Here is a 20553-nt window from a genome sequence, read left to right as displayed (position 1 = left end):
TGAGGTGAACTGGGGGCCCCTATCAGAGACAATATCGGAAGGAATGCTGTGCAATCGAAAAACATGTTGGACCAATAGATCGGCGGTCTCCTTGGCTATGGGAGCTTATGGAGTGCAATGAAATGGGCTGCTTTTGAAAAACGGTCCACCACGGCAAGGATGACTGTGTTGCCTCTTGATGGCAGGGCTATATGGGACCATGGGCTGGGAATTGGCAACGGGAGGAGGAGACCCGAACTGGGGCTAGTTGAGGTCTTGCTTCTTGCGCAAACGGTGCAGGCAGTGACGCATGACCGGGTGTCTGTCTCCATGGTCGGCCACCAGAAGTGCTGACGCAAAAACGCCAGCGTCCTATGGATACCTGGGTGACATGTTAGATGGGAATTGTGTGCCCATTCCAAGACCTGGGAATGAACAGACTTGGGGACAAACAAGTCCCTCTGAGACCCCCCCACAGGGCTCTGGTTGCTCACCTTGAGCCCAGTGCATCTGGCTTGACATTTCTAGATCCAGGGATGTAAGACAACGTGAAGTTACACCGACCAAAAAAAAATGTAAAAAAAAAAGATCCCACCTAGTTTGCCTTGGGTTTAGTCTCCTTGCAGCTTTCATATATTCCAGGTTCTTATGGTTGGTCCAGATGACAAATAGCTGCTCCACTCCTTCCAGAAAGTAACGCCATTCCTCCAGAGCCAGTTTTAGTGCCAAGAGCTCTCGGTCAACAATGCTGTAATTGTGTTCTGCAGGGGAGTGTCTGCGGAAGAAGGCACATGGATGGATATTACCATCCTCAGGCTGCCGTTGGGACAACACGGCACCTGCACCGACTCAGACGCATCTACCTCCATGATAAACTGGCGAGACGGGTTCGGATGGGCCAGAACAGGTGCAGAGCTGAAGCGACTCTTGAGGGAACTGAAGGCGGATTCATCAGCCTCTGGCCAGTGAAATGGAATGGAGGTGGAGGTGAGAGCAGTGAGAGGGGCTGCGATGTGGCTATAAACCTTGATAAATCGCTGATAAAAGTTAGCGAATCCAAGAAACCACTGCAATTGCTTGCGGTCGACAGGTCGAGGCCACTCAGAGACTGCAGTTACCTTGGCGGGATCCATGCATAGTTCTCCCTTGGCGATTATTTAACCGAGGAATGTAGTCTCGTGAAAACTCACATTTCTCTGCCTTCGCAAAAAGTCTGTTCTCCAAGAGCCTCTGGAGCACCAGTCGCACGCGATGGTCATGTTCAGAGGTGGACTGCGATAAAATCAAAATGTCATCCAGGTAGACAAATACAAACTTGTCAATCATGTCCCGGAGGACATAATTTATTGGCCTCTACAAGATGGCGGGACCGTTGGTTAATCCAAACAGCATTACTAGATATTCATAGTGACCTAGGGGTGTATTGAAGGTAGTCTTCCATTCATCTCCTTCTCGAATGTGGACAAGGTGGTAAGCATTTCGTAGGTCGAGCTCGGGAAATATACTAGCACCATGGAGGGGGATGAATGCTGAATCTAATAATGGGATGGGGTACATGTCTTTCACAGTGATGTTATTAAGCCCCCTATAGTCAACACATGGTCTCAAGGTAGTCTTTCTTCCCCACAAAAAAGAATCCTGCACCCACGGGGGAGGAAGACGGTCAAATTATACCTGCACCCAGTATTTCAGTGATGTACTTCCTCCATCGACTCTCTCTCCAGTCGCGAGATGTTCTAAAGTTGAGGGAGTGAGGCTCCTGGCAAGCGATTGATGGCGCAATCATATGGGCGATGTGAGGGGGCAGGGCCACAGCGTACATACATATGATTATTCATAAAAACTTTACCGCATTAAGTATGTATTAACGCAGATTAATCATACAATTTATTTTGACCGCACATCCTCCTTAACTGCGGATGAGTATCTGAAAGGCAGCGCGGGTTGCTATAAGGTCAGTGATCACGTCAACGCTTACGCCAGTCCAAAGATGAATGCGGAGACTCCGACTGGTGTGCTCAGCGGCAAATTTTGCTTCGAAAGTCACCCCAATGGGCCTGTATCAGGCTCGCTCAGGTTGTCCAGCTCGACGTTTGATGCTGAACTGTATATACAGTACATTGTACTTGATGTGATGTGGATATTTTGAAGGCGTCTCACTGACTCAATTCATTTGAACGTAGCCAGCGTGTACGTACCGCTCGAGTACATTTTGGTCACAAGCTTAGCTTTTTTTTGTCCACAGGCACATTATCCATCAATCCATCCATCCATCCATCCATTTTCTTCCACTTATCCAAGGTCGGGACACGGAGGAAGCAGCTTCAGCAGGGAAGCCCAGACTTCCCTCTCCCCAGCTATGTCATCCCGCTATTCCGGGGGGGATCCAGAGTTGTTCCCAGGCAAGCCGGGAGACCTAATCTCTCCAGCGCGTCGTGGGTCGTCCCCGGGGCCTCCTCCCGGTGGGACGTGCCCAGAACACCTCACCAGGGAGGCGTCTGGCGACATCCTAACCGGATGCCTGAGCCACCTCATCTGGCTCCTCTTGATGTGGAGGAGCAGAGGCTCGAGTCTGAGCCCTTCCTGGATGACCAAGCTGCTCATCCTATGTCTAAGGGAAAACCTGGACACCTTGTGGAGGAAACTAATTTCGTCTGCTTGTAACCGCGATCTTGTTCTTTCGGTGACGACCCACAGCTCACGACCATAGGTGAGGGGAGAACGTAGATCGACCGGTAAATAGAGAGTTTTACCTTTTTGGCTCAGCTTCTTCTTCACCAAGACAGACTAATACAGAGTCCGCATCACTGCAGAAGGTGCACCGATCCACCTGTCGATCTCCCACTCCATTCTTCCCTGAACAAGACCCCAAGATAGTTGAACTCCTCCCCTTGGGGCAGGATCTCTTCCCCGAACCGGAGAGGGCTCTCCACCCTTTTCTGACTGAGGAGGTGCTGATTTTCGGCCAAGCCGCTTCACACTTGGCTGCGAACCCCTCCAGCGAGAGTTGAAGGTCAAGGCTTGATGACGCCATCAGAACCACATCATCTGCAGACTTTAGGAACTCCGGGCGGGGACCTGGCACCAAGTAGCGTTTTAACTACCTCAGTGACCTCAAACACGGAGATAGGAGAGCCTGCCTCGGAGCCCTGAGGCTCTGCTTCTTTTTGGGAAGGCGTGTCAATAGAATTGAGGAGGTCATCAAAGCATTCGGCCGACCGACTCACAACATCCTGAGTTGAGGTCAGCAGTGCCCCATCCCCACTATACACAGTGTTGATGGTGACTAGCACAGAAGTCCAATAACAGAACAATAACAGGGCGTTCTTCCCAATCACACTCTACCAGGTCTCACTGTCATTGCCCATGTGAGCAGAATAACGAGGGAGTCCCCAGCAGGAGCGCTTTCCAGCACCTGCTCCAAGGAGTCCAGAAGGGTGGGTACTCTGAGCTGCTGTTTGGCGCGTAGGCACAAACAACAGTCAGGACCCATCCCCCCACCCAACGGCAGAAGGAAGCTCCCTTCTCATCTACCGGAGCGAACCCCAATGTACAGGTATCGAGACATGGGCCAATCAGTATACCTACACCTGCTCAGCGTCTTTCACTGTTGAGCAACTCCAGAGTGGAAGAGAGTCCAACCCCTTTCAAGAAGACTGGTACCAAAGCGGGCGGCACGGTGGATGACTGGTTAGAGCGTCTGCCTCACAGCTCTGAGGAGCGGGGTTCAATCCCCGGTCCCGCCTGTGTGGAGTTTGCATGTTCTCCCCGTGCCTGCGTGGGTTTTCTCTGGGCACTTGGTCCTACCACATCCCAAAAACATGCATGGTAGGCTAATTGACAACTCTAAATTGCCCGTAGCTGTGAATGTGAGTGCGAATGATTGTTTGTTTGTAAGTGCCCTGCGATTGGCTGGCAACCAGTTCAGGGTGTACCCCGCCTCCTGCCCGATGACAGCTGGGATAGGCTCCAGCACGCCCGCGACCCTAGTGAGGAGAAGCGGCTCAGAAAATGGATGGATGAATGGATGGTACCAAAGCCCAAGGTGTGTGTCGAAGTGAGCCCGACTATACCCAGTCAAAATTTTGCAACCTCACACACCAGCTCAGGCTCTTTCCTTGCTGCAGAGGTGACATTCCACGTCCGTAGAGCCAGTCTCTGTAGCTGGGGATCGGACCGCCAAGGTCCCCGACTTCGGCCATCGCCCAGCTCACACAGCACTCGACCCACTTGGACCTTCCCACATTTGGTAAGTCCATGGGAAGAGGGACCCACATTGCCTATTAGGGCTGTGTTGGCCTGGACCCATGGGTGCAGACCCAGCCACCAGGCGCTTGCCATTGTGCCTTACCTCTGAGGTCATATCTTTGTACTCATCATAAGGCGTCTTTGAGCATCCTTTGTCTGGTCCCTCACCTAGGACCTGTTTCCCATGGGTGACTTTGCCAGAGGAATAAAGACCCAGACAGCTTTGCTCCTAGGATCACAAACCCCTCCACCACAATAAGGTGACAGCTCCAGCAGAGGCATTTTACATTATGAATATAGTTAGGTATTGATGTAAAACACAATACTTGATGCTTTATATACAACTTCGATGGCTTGAGGCGGCACGGCCAGCTCGCAAACCCGGAAATGTGTTTTCAATGTGAGTGAAGCCACTGATGCTCTAACATCTGTGGTCATGAAGTCTTTTGAACGCCTCGTGCTGGACCACCTCAAGCACATCACAGGTTCCCTGCTGGACCCCCTGCAATTTGCCTACAGAACAAATAGGTCTCTGGATGACACAGTCAACACGGGACTGCACTTCATCCTAGAACACCTCGACGGCGCGGGGACCTACGCAATGATCCTGTTCGTAGACTTCAGCTCTGCGTTCAATACCATCGTCCCCGAACTCCGGGCAGGACACAGCAGGTGAGGCTGGGGGACTCCACCTCATCTACACGCATCACCAGCACCGGGGCACCCCAAAGATGTGTCTTCTGTCCGGTGCTCTTCTCTCTCTACACGAGCGACTGCACCTCAAGGCACCCGTCTGTCAAACTCCTGAAGTTTGCAGACGAGACCACAGTCATCGGACTCATCAAAGACGGGGATGAGTCGTGCATATCGTGAAGTGGAGCGGCTGGAGCGCTCAAGACTGTAGAGATGATCATGGACTTCAGGAGGCATCCTTCGCCACACCTGCCCCTCACGCTGTCCAACTGCCCTGTGTTAACCATCGAGACCTTCAAGTTCCTGGGAATTACAGTATCTCAGGACCTGAAGTGGGAGACCAACATCAACTCCATCTTCAAAAAGGCCCAGCAGAGCATGTACTTCCTGCGGCCTCTGAGGAAGCCACAGGAGCTGTTGAGGCAGTTCTACACAGCAGTCATCGAATCAGTCCTGTGTTCATCCATTACAGTCTGGTTTGGTGCTGCCACAAAAAAGGACAAACTCCGACTGCAACGGACAATCAAAACTGCTGAAAAAAATTGTCGGTACCCCCCTACCCACCCTTGCGGACTTGCATGCAGCCAGAACTAAGACAAGAGCATGCAAAATCCTCTTGGACCCTCCACATCCTGGTCACCACCTCTTCCAGCTCCTTCCTCAGGTAGGCACTATCGAACAATGCTAACGAAAACATTCCAACAGCGTCTTCCCTCTTGCCATTAACTTCTTAAACAGTTCACTTACAATTGTAACATACTGCCAATTTTGACTTGAGATTGTTGTCACATCTCCGTCAGACCATCCATCCATCCATCCATTTTCTGAGCCGCTTCTCCTCACTAGGGTCGCGGGCGTGCTGGAGCCTATCCCAACTGTCATCGGGCAGGAGGCGGGGTACACCCTGAACTGGTTGCCACCCAATCGCAGGGCACATAGGAACAAACAACCATTCGCACTCACAGTCATGCTTTCGGGCAATTTAGAGTCTCCAATTCATGCATGTTTTTGGGATGTGGGAGGAAACCGGAGTGCCCGGAGAAAACCCACGCAGGCACGGGGAGAACATGCAAACTCCACACAGGCGGGGACGGGGATTGAACCCGGGTCCTCAGAACTGTGAGGCTGACGCTCTAACCAGTCGTCCACAGTGCCGCCTCCGTCAGACCAAATTATACATTATGGGTGCACTCACTATAATAGTCTCGCCACTGCACTTGTGCATATCTGTTGTTGACCAACACTGGCCAGTCATGTGCTTTAGGAGTACTGTATCTGCACCATTTGACAGTGTCCCAGATTACCACACTACTAGTCACTTTAAACTGCTTAAATTTCTTAAAGTCTCTGTGCCAATTGCACAATGGTCACTGTACCAGACTATTGCTCTATTAGTCATTTCAAACTGTTCTAAATTAACAGAGGACTCTGCATCATTTGCACAATTTTCCCAAAATTTTTTTTATTGGCATTATCACAGTACTGGTAACCTTTCGTTGCTCAGTAATGTGTTTTTATGTCTAAAAAGTATTTTCTGTCAAATGGCTGTCTGTTGTCGTAGTAAAGCGGCGCCAACTACTGGAGACAAATTCCTTGTGTGTTTTTTACATACTTCGCAAAAGTGGGAGGGAGCGGGAGTCAACATCCACTCCCGTGTCAGCCTCTCGTTGCAATGTGAAGACTCTAACCTTCCAGTATGGCGCCGGTCACATGACCGTAGACATCCATTGGGAGAAGAGTGCCCGGGACAAACGATGCATGGGTGGGGATGGATTCATTTCGCCCACGTTGTCCCCACACAATAATTACTATATCGATTTATCGTTTGATAGAAAATATTATTGGTGACAACATAATATAGTATTATAATAACTTAATGGTTTATTAGGGCACGCTCTTGTAGAGGAATAGACCAAAAGGTCATTCTTTCACACACTACCAAATGGTTTCATTAAAAACAATCTAAAAAAAAAAATCCCAAAATAAACAGTACAATATAAATCAACAATAAATGTGACAGCTAAATGAGGTATAGATTCCAAGAACCACCGGCAACAGACACAGAAACGCAAACGACAATAACTCACAAAAAAATGCTTTCATATTTCAACTGAAATCTATTTGTAGTTGTGCTTGAAATTGCCTCACAAGAAATGTTTGTAGACAAGAGAATGCAGTTTGCTGCTTTATGCACAAAGTGAATTTAAGAAATACAGTGGGTACGGAAAGTATTCAGACCCCCTTAAAATTTTCACTCTTTGTTATATTGCAGCCATTTGCTCAAATCACTTAAGTTCCATCCATCCATCCATTTTCTGAGCCGCTTCTCCTCACTTGGGTCGCGGGCGTGCTGGAGCCTATCCCAGCTATCATCGGGCAGGAGGCGGGGTACACCCTGAACTGGTTGCCAGCCAATCGCAGGGCACATACAAACAAACAACCATTCGCACTCACATTCACACCTACGGGCAATTTAGAGTCTTCAATTAATGCATGTTTTTGGGATGTGGGAGGAAACCGGAGTGCCCGGAGAAAACCCACACAGGCACGGGGAGAACATGCAAACTCCACACAGGCGGGGCCGGGGATTGAACCCGGGTCCTCAGAACTGTGAGGCTGACGCTCTAACCAGTCGTCCACCGTGCCGCCTCATTTAAGTTTTTATTTTTATTTTTAGATATTTCCGTTACTGGTGGTTTTTTTTGTTTTTTTTTTAATGGAATGTTAACAGTTGTAACAATTTAGTTGCGTGTTTTAAAATCAATTTTCATTTCTGTGTTTTTGGGAATTCAACATTTCTTCATGTTCATGCATCGTTGTCCTTGCATAGGCTCAAAAGAAAGTTCCGTTTACGGTACAGGCAGATATGAGGTTTTTTTTCATGGAAAACCAAACATTTTATTTGCAAAACCGCAAACGTGAAAAGCAAATCTGCCTCGGGCCATGTCAAGAATTGCTCAGGTGGGGAAGAGTCCAGCTCACGGACGACCCCAGTGAGAATAAGCAGGAGAGAAAATCGACGGATGGCACGGCGACGCAAATCCAAACATTCTGATGTCTGACTTGTCAGCGAAAGCAGACTCGAGCACCTGAACTTCATGTGGTGTTAATCAGAGGCAGTTTAAAATGGTAGGTGTGGGGCTGACTCCCATTTTAACGAGTTGGAATGCGCTTGGTTAATACTGAACACAGCTAACGTACTCAGTTATAAGAGGATGTGCACACTTGTGCAAACACGGTATCTCATCTTTTTTTTTTTTTTTACTTCCATTCCCTTCTCTTGAAATGATTTCAATGGATGGATAATCATAATAATAATAATAATAATCATCATCATCATCATAATAATAATCATAATGATAATAATGATCATCATCATCATAATAATAATAATCATAATGATAGTAATAATAATCATCATCATCATAATCATCATCATAATCATAATAATAATGCAGTCCGTCCGACGAGCTTCTTCAGATGGAGCTCGTGCATATTGTGCCTTCTTCTGTCTTCTCTCCTTCAGAGGGCTCACGGTTCCTCGGGCCGAAGGCAACTTTGCATCTTCTCCTGAGGCGGGCATGCCTGTCCTGCGCAAAAGCTGCAGTGTTCGAGCGGCGGTCAGCACGTGGTGCGCTCCGGGGCCGGGGCGGGGCGGGGCGTCACGAGCAGCCGCAGTCGGCGACGTGGGGGTCCCGACGCCCTCCTCCCCTTCGCGTCGCTCCCTCCAGAAGACCTTCTGAGCGGAAGGGAAGGGAAGTTGCAAGCTCCTCGCGGTTTTTTCTCTCCCTCTCGTGTCCCAGTCCCGCCGCCACGACAGGACAATTGCTTGGCGCGGCGGAAGCTCGGAGGCTCGATGACGACGAAGGAAGAGAACATTCGAACAGGTAGGCCTCCTCCGTCCTGCTCCTCTGCTGCAGGGCAAGCGATGTCGGCGCGTCGGTCGGCGAGCTCGAGAAAGCCTTTGCGACGTTTCGCCATCGCCTCGCGTCGTTCCCGCGTGCGTGACTGGCGGCGGCGCATCGTTGCAGACGACGTGACGACATCGCAACGTCATCCGTCATCCGACTTGACCATTTTAGGCAATTTGGAACAATTCCATGTTGCACCGAGCGACAGCACGGCACGCCCCAGCACAGTTAGGACCGCTGCAGAAACCAACCAACCAACCCCAAAATAGTGTTCTCCTCCTCCTGCTCGGGCCTTGTTGGGTGGGCCACAATAGCTCCTGAAAAAACACTATTGGTCGAAAATAGAATTGGGATGTCACGTGGGTCCAAACATCATCACCATCATCATCGCTTGCCTGTTCCTGTTTCTTCTGGGAACGAAGGTAATAGTAATAGCGCGAAGAACATTGCGGTGCATACCAAATTGCGCATTGGAGCAGGCGGTTGGGTTGGAAAACGATCCAACTCACACCCGACCGCCGCGACCGGAGGTGGGCAACAAGGGGCCCGCGGGCCAATTATAGGGCCCGAGCGGCCCTTTGACGACGGAGTTCATCGATCGGACGACTTGTCCACGTGACTGCCCGAGTGCGACGTGCGATGCAGAAGTAACGTCCGTTTTATCGTTTGCCGGTACAACTCTTTGTTGTACTTTGTTGAGCCGCTATAAACGCAGTAATAACACCCATTCATTTATTTAAGTTGATTAAATGACATTTTTAGGACACGATATAATCATATAAATGGGGGGAAAGGAGGGTTTGTCTGATGAAAAATGTCATTTTGTTGTCGGGAAAAAATGGAGCCCAAGGCCAAACTTAGTTGGCGACCCCTGGCCTAAACCAACAATTAAGTTATCAAATCAACGCATTTTGTCGTACGTTGCGGGTGGGGCATTCACTTAATAATTTCATTCAACGTTTGGTAAAACCGATCCAACCTCTTACCCCAATAGTGTCACCCCAAAAGTTGAATTGCAAAACTCACCCAGCAGTTTTCAGTGTGAACAAGTGAAAATACCCATTCCTAATTTGTTTGTTTGTATGTGCCCTGCGATTGGCTGATGACCAGTTCAGGGTGTACCCCGCATCCTGCCCGATGATAGCTGGGATCGGCTCCAGCCCACCCGCGACCCGCGTGAGGAGGAGCGGCTCAGAAATAACAACAAGTAGTGCTGGACCGATGCTTATTATTAGTAGTAGTCAAGGAGGCCGACAACCGATATTTGGAATCGTTTGCATTTAAATGGAGAATATTGACGTCAAAATTTCGAACGATTAAAAACTCCCACCACTTGACTTTGTTTAAAAAGGGCTTCAACAGGGCTCGACACTGCGACCAAAGTGGTCGCATATGTGACCTTTTTTTTTCAGGTTGTCGCATTGGTGCAAGTGCCTTTTAATGGTTGGAAGTGGCCTTTTTTCCCCCCACTGCAATCTCCTCCTGCATGAGAGAGAAAAAAAGAGAGAGAGAGAGAGAGAGCTCTGTGACGCAGTCTCAATCATTTTTACGAGTTCGTATCTTAATTTGTCGTTTTCATCTCACACAAACAGTCGCGCAAAGGTTGAAATAATCAGAATCAGAATCATCTTTATTTGCCAAGTATGTCCAAAACACACAAGGAATTTGTCTCCGGTAGTTGGAGCCGCTCTAGTACAACAGACAGTCAATTTACAGAACACTTTGGAGACAGAGACATTGACAAAAAACAATTGTGCAAAAAGATGCAGAGTCCTCTAGCACTTAGAGCAGTTCGAATGACTAATATTGCAATAGACCGGTGCAATGACCATTGTGCAAGGGGCGCTGAGACTTCATGGAGTGTATGCGATTTAAAGTGACGAGTAGTGCGATAATCTGGGACAATGTTGGTTGTGCAAATGTTACAGATACTCTTCAATCAGTGTGCAAATGGAGCAGATGCTACTCTGGCATGAGTGGCCAGTATATGCAAATAGTGCAGCCTGGCGAGACAACTACAGTGAGTGCACGAGTAATACATAATTGGCCCCACAGAAATGTGACAATGAACTCAAGTCAAAAAAATTGCCAGCTTGTTGTAATGGAATTATAGGTTAGGTGTTTAAGAAGTTGATCGCAAGAGGGAAGAAGCTGTTGGAATGCAAAGGGGTGCTCACACTTTTTCACCATGCGAACTTCTAGTCAAAATGATCTACCTTTTATAAAAATGCAAAATATATATTTATTTAGAAATACATTTTAAGATTCTTCATATGTACAATATATGTTGGTGCACCTCGTAAAGCTGACCGAACCCATCCATCCATCCATCCATTTTCTGAGCCGCTTCTCCTCACTGGGTCGCGGGCGTGCTGGAGCCTATCCCAGCTGTCATCGGGCAGGAGGCGGGTACACCCTGAACTGGTTGCCAGCCAATCGCAGGGCAAATACAAACAAACCACCATTCGCACTCACAGTCATGCAATTTAGAGTCACGGGCAATTTAGTCTCCAATTCATGCATGTTTTTGGGATGTGGGAGGAAACCGGAGTACCCGGAGAAAACCCACACAGGCACGGGGAGAACATGCAAACTCCACACAGGCGGGGACGGGGATTGAACCCGGGTCCTCAGAACTGTGAGGCTGACGCTCTAACCAGTCAGCCACGGTGCCGCCCTGACTGAACCCGTGTTGCGCAATATAACTCGCTCCATTTTTTGTCATGACCTTACTCTGATGACCTTGCACTGGATGGAATCAGCCAGCGACGCCATCGTCCGGACAGTAGGACTCCGTCTGTCCCCTAAAACCCTTTTCTGTCCGGCTACATTTGTTGCACAGCAAAACTGTTCCAGGACAAAAGGCATACAGATCCACCATTCTGCAAGGCCAGGCAGCGGAACAGGACAGGTTTAAAAAAATAAAATAAAAATGGTGCGACCAAATCATGTGCTACTAGTGCAAAGGTTAGCGTAGAACCCTGCTTTGAGAACATCTCATCATCTAGCATCATTTAGACACTGAGTGGCTCAGATTAGCAAGCCGGGAATGAATACTGTTTGTGTCTGCGGCTGCTTGGGGAAGCATCAACGACGTCGAGCCACACGCTACCCAGAATGCAATGCGCCATGGAGTGTGGAATAAATGCAAGAATTAACATCCTTATTACGTTAATACGTTAAGTCATTTCTGTGTGTTTTGTGTTACCAGTAGTTCGTTGAATGTGTAACTTATTTAACTGTCATATTTATGGTGGATTTATGTTGCACTGTTTTTTTTTTGTTTTTTTTTGAAGAAACCATGACATGATTTGTATGTGAAATATTGACTTCCCCGGTCACTTCTGCAAAACAGCGTGATGAAAACGAGCCCCAGAAATTCACACGTATAATTCTATTTTGCTCAATAAGATAAGTAAGATGAAGGGTAAGTTTGTGTGCGGGATAATTCTCGCCCATGAGGCAGCCTAGTCTGCTCATTGTTTTGTTTTGTTTTTTTTCCTTGCATCACTCATGCCTCTTGTAATAGAATTTGGGAAGATGTATGTAGCCGCGATTGTTAGCTTTAGTTGACTATTTTTGCCTTTTCTCTTGTCGGGCGGCTCGGTGCGACCCGAGTCAATTTTCCCGAATACGCCCCGTTTAAAGGCACGTTTGGATCAGTTTGGTGTGGAATCGTGTAAAAACCTTGATCTCAACCCCATCAAAGACTGATTTATCTCACAAATGTACTTTTGGTGAATGGACACAAATTCAAAGACTCACTCCATCCAGTTTCTTCTTACCTGGTACAAGGTACATCATCTTCATATGACTCCCAACAGTTCTGGGTATAAAGTGTATTGCTAGCCTGATGACATCCTACATCTTGACAACACACCTCTGCTATGCATCCTGAATGCTATTGGGCCTGTGCCTGTGACCTGCAATGATGACAGCTGATTTTCAGGCCGGTGTGAAATTTTACATTGGGTCGAAGAATGCGAACGAGTACCTTGCGGCTTAACAAAGTTAGAATGGAACAGATGTTACTACTACCTTGCAGTTATAGAGGAGGGTGCCGTAGCAAAAGTTGAAACAGTGTGTACTGTGCAGGAAAAAGGTGTGTTCCATTTTGTGACTATTCCGATGTGATCTGAATGCAGCATTGCTCGCCAGCCCGCAGCAGCGTTCTCCACACCCATGTAGCCCCCCCCCCCCCCCCCCTCGCTTTACTTTTGGGCTTTGATTCCCCAACAGCCAAACTAATCTGCCATAACTTGATACAGGATGTTGCACCATCATGTGTAATGACATCGCAGACAAATGATTTGTTATTTTGTGGAGGGGTTGCCTTTTCAATATTAATAGCCCTTACACATTGGCCATCGAAGCCATCTTTTTTCCACCTTGTTCTATGTATAAGGTACTGATGGGGCAGTGGTTGAAGTTGACAGGCAGGTTTTTCACCTTTCAAGGTAGTGTCATATGTGCAACAGAGGTAGAAGGTTGCTGGTGTGTAAGGAGAGTGTGAAGTTTAACACCAGAGAGTTACTGACCACAGCTGCTTGTGTTGAAAGGAATTGACTGACATGGTCACTCATCCAATCTTCTTAACCTGGGAACCCAAAATGGCTGTGTGAACACCTACTTTGGACATGGCAATATCCCGTTTCGGTGAGTTCTGCTTGAAAGGGTCAGGCAAATCAATCCTGGCTACTGTTATGCCTACGATATGCCAATTTAGGTTGAAAGTGGCTATAGTTTTGAAAACAGTCAAGAATTTAATGTATTGCTATTGGTATAATTGCCTCGGAAGTCCGACCTTTGATATGGAACAAGAGCCAATACCCGAGTCTTTGGGTTGGTGGCATTTCAGTTCGCAAGTTAGAAGTATTACTCTTGCGCACTAGCCACAAATCAAACGTATTTTGAATGTTTCTTACACAATGGCACCTTGTCACTACTCATGAAGAGATTTATTTTCATTGACAGTTCATCAATCCTAGTCCATTCCCAAAAGGTGTTTATGGACTTAGCTAGTGTCGCCCCCAAAACATAATTATATTTTTGTTAGGTGATTTACAGTGTGGAGCAAATGGCAAACTGCCCAGCTGCTGTGGAGAAACAAGATGTGTGAAACATCATTTGGAACAATATGCTACTAGTTGTTCTTAGAGGTGTGCTCCAAGCGTTAGCACACATTAGCGTTAGCATTAGCCACTGGGACGGGACTTTTAACCTCAGAGTACGCAGACCACTCCGGAAATCGGGGAGTTGGAAAAGAATAAAAATCCACCCGAATGCAAAAGGGAATACCACTTAATACACACAGTTCGGCTATGCAAAGCAAAAGCCATTTATCAACAACACCCAGAAACGCCGCCGGCTTCTCTGGGCCCGAGCTCATCTAAGATGGACCGATGCAAAGTGGAAAAGTGTTCTGTGGTCCGACGAGTCCACATTTCAAATTGTTTTTGGAAATTGTGGACGTCGTGTCCTCCGGGCCAAAGAGGAAAAGAACCATCCGGACTGTTATGGACGCAAAGTTCAAAAGCCAGCATCTGTGATGGTATGGGGCTGTGTTAATGCCAATGGCATGGATAACTTACACATCTGTGAAGGCACCATTCATGCTGAAAGGTACATACAGGTTTTGGAGAAACATAAACTGCCATCCAAGCAACATCTTTTTCATGGACGCCCCTGCTTATTTCAGCAAGACAATGCCAAACCACATTCTGCACGTGTTACAACAGCGTGGCTTCGTAGTAAAAGAGTACGTAACGTTTATTGAATATTGTCAAAAGAAAACGTGATGTGTCCCAGCTTTTTTGTAACATGTTGCAGCCATAAAGGTTTAAGTTAATTATTATTTGCTAAAAACAATAATTTTTTATCAGTTTGAACATTAAATATCTTGTCTTTGTAGTGTATTCAATTAAATATAGGTTAAACATGATTTGCAAATCATTGTATTGTGTTTTTATTTGTTTAACACAACGTCCCAAGTTCATTGGAATTGGGGTTGTATTTCCAAAGGTGCTATTGACCTGAAAATTTCACCAGATGTTGGGAACAACCCAAGTAATCCATACATACAAATAAAGTAGAACAAATAAGTAGAACTGGTATTTATTTAATACTTTGTACTAAAGCCTTTGTTTGCAATGAGAGCTGCAAGACACCTCCCATATGGAGAAACTCATTGCATGCATTGCTCTGGTGTGATTTTGGCCCATTGCTCCACACAAACAGTCTTCAAATCTTGACGGTTCCATGGGCTCCTTTTATGGACCTTGAGTTTCAGTTCTTTCCATAGATTTTTGTTTGGATTCAAGTCAGGTGATTGGCTGGGCCATTCGAGCAGCTTTATTTTTTTTCTTTGAAACCAATTGAGAGTTTCCTTGGCAGTATGTTTTGGATTATTATCCTGCTGAAATGTTCACCCTCGTTTATTTAAAAAAAAAATCTATGTAGATGGTAGCAGATTTTTGTGAAGAATGTCTTGGTTCATTTTCCCATTCATCCTTCCTTAAATAATGTGAAGTTTACCATTACCATTTGCTGGCTCTTGGACAACTCTTCTAATTATTCTTTACACTCCTCTGTCAGAAATCTTGCGAGGCGCACCAGAGCGCGGCAAATTTATGATGGTATGATTGGCTTTCCACTTATGTATTATGACCCCAACCGTGCTCACTGGAACGTTCACGGCACGGTGAACGACTGGTTAGCACATCTGCCTCACAGTTCTGAGGACCGGGGTTCAAATCCCGGCCCCGTCTGTGTGGAGTTTGCATGTTCTCCCTGTGCCTGCGTGGGTTTTCTCCGGGCACTCCGGTTTCCTTCCACATCCCAAAAACATGCGTGGTAGGTTGATTGAAGACTCTGAATGTAAGTGCGAAGGGTTGTTTGTTTATATGTGCCCTGCGATTGGCTGGCGACCGGTTCAGGGTGTACCCTGCCTTTCGCCCGAAGATAGCTGGGCTCCAGCACGCCCTCGACACGTGTGAGGATAAAGCGGCACGGAAAATGGATGGATGGATAGTTTGTGATGGTCCTGAGACAGCTCTCTGTTCTTACCCATCATGAGATGTGTCTTGACTCACACCTTGGCAATGGGACCTTTTTGTAGGGCATCAGTTAGGACTGAACCAGCTGATATTCACTTGCACTGACCAGGGGCTGGATTACTGTTTGATTATTGATAGATTTTACATACATGCAAAACAGTTGCCTTTTGGCGAAATTCGCCGTTTTAAACTAAAAATAGGCCATATATATATATATATATATATATAAAACCCCAATTCCAATGAAGTTGGGACGTTGTGTTAAACATAAATAAAAACAGAATACAATGATTTGCAAATCATGTTCAACCTATATTTAATTGAATACACTACAAAGACAAGATATTTAATGTTCATACTGATAAACGTTATTGTTTTTAGCAAATAATCATTAACTTAGAATTTTATGGCTGCAACATGTTCCCAAAAAGCTGGGACAGGGTCATGTTTACCACTGTGTTACACCACCTTTTCTTTTAACAACATTCAATAAACCTTTGGGAACTGAGGACTACTTTGTAGGTGGAATTCTTTCCCATTCTTGCTCGATGTGCAGCTTCAGCTGTTCAACAGTTCGGGGTCTCCGTTGTCGGATTTTACGCTTCATAATGCGCCACACATTTTCAATGGGAGACAGGTCTGGACTGCAGGCAGGCCAGTCTAGTACCCACACTCTTTTACAATGAAGCCATGCCTTTGTAACACATGCAGAATGTGGTTTGGCATTGTCTTGCTGAAATAAGCGGGGGCGAACTGTATTTAATGAAATTGGTTTTCTGAAGTGTTCCTGAGCCCATGTGGTGATACCCTTTACACATTGATTTTTTTCGGTTTTTGATGCAGTGCCGCCTGAGGGATCGAAGGCCACGGGCATTCAATGTTGGTTTTCGACCTTGCCGCGTACATGCAGAGATTTCTCCAGATTCTCTGAACTTTTTGATGATATTATGGACCGTAAATGATGAAATCCCTAAATTCCTTGCAATTGTACGTTGAGGAACATTGTCCTTAAACTGTTCGACTATTTTCTCACGCACTTGTTCACAAAGAGGTGAACCTCGCCCCATCTTTGCTGGTGAATGGATGAGCAATTCAGGGAAGCTCCTTTTATACCCAATCATGGCACTCACCTGTTCCCAATGATTTTGATGTCTTGACTCTGATTTCAGAATCCCAGAATAATTTGATACTGCCATATTTAATATGGACAGTTGAAGCAATTCGTGAATCCAGTTCCTCAGATCTGCAATCATCTTTAATTAAACTGTTAGAGGGAAGGGAGAAATAACTGATCATGACACTGTAGTTTATTTCTCTGAGAAGAATCATGGCAGTGATTTTTTTTTGCTTCCCATCCCATTTTAGTGTGAAAGATATTTAAAATACATTTATAATGGGGTTAGCTTTGCTTCAATTCGGAGTATTTGATGTGAGAAGGAAGTTGGGTATGTTGCACACACCCAAAAAATCCTTTTACAGGGTATTTTGAGGGCCTGTGAATGGTTTGTGAAGTAACAGTGTGTCATGGCTGCAGTTGTTGTTAGGCTCTTTCCCTGCTCTGTGTGTCTGGGCTCATGGCCAAGTTTGTCAGAGTGAGGCTATGAAAGGGAGGGTGTTGGGGGATTGCCTCTTTTTCTGCATGGCATGAATAAATGGGACATCAGATGGCAAAAGAAACAGCACATTCTCTGTCCAAACTCATTTTAATTCAGGTAAAATGGTTCTTTGAAGGCATTGTGTGTGCGTCACCTTATTTTGCTACATTTACTCAATTCAATGAGTCTCCTGTTCTTGGGACAGTGACAATGGGAGCTTTGCTTTTCTCAATTCTATCACAGTTTTAGCTAGCGCTGTTTTCAGAAACAAGCTGCTGTTGTCCAAAATCAAACTCGCTGATTTGTAGATTCAGTTATTGACTTGGATCAAACCAAGGTCAACTTTTGAATCAAACTATTTGCACAATGAACAGGCAGTGTGTAAAAATCCATGAGCTATAATGGACAACGCTGGTCTTTCCTTTCTCATGAAAAGAATGATCAATTACAAAGCTCAATTGAAAAGCAAAATAGAAAAGAACAACATACAAAGCAGTCAAGTTATTGTGCTGCCATTTCTTGACAGACTGAAGATAATCTTTGTCAAGTGTTTTAGTCAAAGGTCTCCAAATGGTTAAGTTATTTATCAAGACCAAACAAGACTGTCATGTGCACTCCACAATCTAGTATGTGTACATCTTTGTTTCTGTGCGCTGTGAGGTTAATTCAAAACCATTTTAATTTGACTTTAATTTTAATTGACATGTTCCTATAATTATTTCATTATTAGCAATCGACACAATAGAAATCGCAGGAAAGCCCTTTTTCGTGGTGTTCACTGCAGGGCAGGGTGCAGAACGATGCAAGGACGACTGCGGCCCAGTGCAATCATGTCCATATTTGACACTGGTTGTGACGCTACCAAACAGGAAGTAGCCTGGTTTGGGTCTAAAGTAGTTACAATGAAAAGTCTAGGGGCCTCCTTTATCAAAGACTGCATAGAACAGGTTCTAAGTACATTCGTAGGACTCAGGGATCTATTTTCCTGATTAGCGCAAATCTGGCCCGGCGCGTGGCATAAGTCTGTGAGGGGGCGAGTTACAACGGGTTGTCGTAATCACGCGGACGCGCACAGCCGGTGTATTTAACAAAAAGGACTGTTTGTGCCGGTGGGCATAAACACTGCCGACTTTATTTACCGCCAATCGAATGTCTCGTGCTGGACCACCTCAAGAGTGTCACAGGTCCCCTGCTGGACCCCCTGCAGTTTGCCTACCAAGCGAACAGATCTGCGGATGATGCAGTCAACATGGGACTGCACTTCATCCTAGAACACCTCGACAGTGCAGGGACATACGCGAGGATCCTGTTCGTGGACTTCAGCTCAGCGTTCAACACCATCATCACTGAACTCCTTTCATCCAAGCTTCTCCAGCTCAGCGTCTCACCTGCTATCTGCCAGTGGATTTACAGCTTTCTGACGGGCAGGACACAGGAGGTCAGGCTGGGGGAGGCCACCTCATCCACACGCAGCATCAGCACTGGGGCGCCCCAAGGTTGTGTCCTCTCTCCGCTGCTCTTCTCTCTCTACACGAACGACTGCACCTCAGTGAACCCGACTGTCAAACTCCTGAAGTTTGCAGATGACACCACTGTCATCGGCCTCATCAAGGACGACGAGTCTGCATATCGACAGGAAGCGGAGCGGCTGGAGCTGTGGTGCGGCCGACACAACCTGGAGCTGAACACGCTCAAGACTGTAGAGATGATCGTGGACTTCAGGAGTCATCCTTTGCCACAGCTGCCTCTCACGTTGTCCAGCTGCCTTGTGTCAACCGTAGAGACCTTCAAGTTCCTGGGAATTACAATCTCCCAGGACCTGAAGTGGGCGACCAACATCAACTCCGTCCTCAAAAAGGCCCAGCAGAGGATGTACTTCCTGCGGCTTCTGAGAAAGCACGGCCTGCCACTGGAGCTGCTGAGGCAGTTCTACACATTGGTCATCGAATCAGTCCTGTGTTCTTCCATCACAGTCTGGTTTGGTGCTGCTACAAAAAAGGAAAAACTGCAACGGACAATCAAAACTGCTGAAAGGATTGTCGGTACCCCCCTACCCACCCTTGAGGACTTGCACGCTGCCAGAACTAAGACAAGGGCGTGCAAAATCCTCTCGGACCCTCCCCACCCCGGTCACCAGCTCTTCCAGCTCCTTCCCTCAGGTAGGCGCTACCGATCAATGCAAACTAGAACTAGTAGACATTCCAACAGCTTCTTCCCTCTTGCAATCAACTTCTTAAACAGCTAACCTATAATTCCATTACAACAAGCTGGCAATTTTTTGACTTGAGTTCGTTGTCACATTTCTGTGGGGCCAATTATGTATTACTCGTGCACTCGCTGTAGTTGTCTCGCCATGCTGCACTATTTGCATATACTGGCCACTCATGCCAGAGTAGCATCTGCTCCATTTGCACACTGATTGAGGAGTATCCGTAACATTTGCACAGCCATTGTCCCAGATTATCGCACTACTCGTCACTTTAAACCGCATACACTCCCTGAAGTCTCAGCGCCCTTTGCACAATGGTCATTGCACCGGACTATTGCGATATTAGTCATTCGAACTGCTCTAAGTGCTAGAGGACTCTGCATCTTTTTGCACAATTGTTTTTTGTCAGTGTCTTTATGTCTCCAAAGTGTTCTGTAAATTGACTGTCTGTTGTACTAGAGCGGCTCCAACTACCGGAGACAAATTCCTTGTGTGTTTTGGACATACTTGGCAAATAAAGATGATTCTGATTCTGATCAAAGCGGCTTAATTCATGCACCCCCTTTAAGTAAGGCGCAATCAGAATCATCTTTATTTTCCAAGTATGTCAAAAACACACAAGGAATTTATCTCCGCTAGTTGGAGCCGCTCTATTACGACAACAGACAGTCAGTTGAAAGAGAATACCTTTGAGACATAAAGACATAAAAAAAACACTGAACAATAAAAGGTTACCAGTAATGTGGTAATGCTGGTATTTTTAATTTTTTTGACAATTTAACAAAAAGGTCCTCTAGCAATTACAGCAGTTTGTAATGACTAATAGAACTATAGTCCGGTGCAATGACCATTGTGCAAAGGGC

General features: G+C 46.4%; 1 protein-coding gene across 3 annotated transcripts in view; it reads left to right on the top strand.

Annotated features, from left to right (window-relative positions):
• Positions 1-8572: 8572 nt before the first annotated feature.
• LOC133485880 (heat shock 70 kDa protein 12A-like) overlaps positions 8573-20553 on the top strand; it is a 33465-nt gene continuing 21484 nt past the window's right edge. For all 3 annotated transcript variants that reach the window (XM_061790238.1, XM_061790237.1, XM_061790235.1), the window contains exon 1: positions 8573-8807. In XM_061790238.1, coding sequence (XP_061646222.1) covers positions 8777-8807 — 31 coding nt within the window. In that variant the 5' untranslated portion in view covers positions 8573-8776. The remainder of the gene's footprint in view (positions 8808-20553) is intronic.

Source organism: Phyllopteryx taeniolatus, chromosome 11, assembly GCF_024500385.1.
Source record: "Phyllopteryx taeniolatus isolate TA_2022b chromosome 11, UOR_Ptae_1.2, whole genome shotgun sequence".
Lineage (NCBI taxonomy): Eukaryota > Metazoa > Chordata > Actinopteri > Syngnathiformes > Syngnathidae > Phyllopteryx > Phyllopteryx taeniolatus.
Note: the sequence above shows the minus strand (reverse complement) of the source record. Positions and strands in the feature narration are given on the sequence as shown.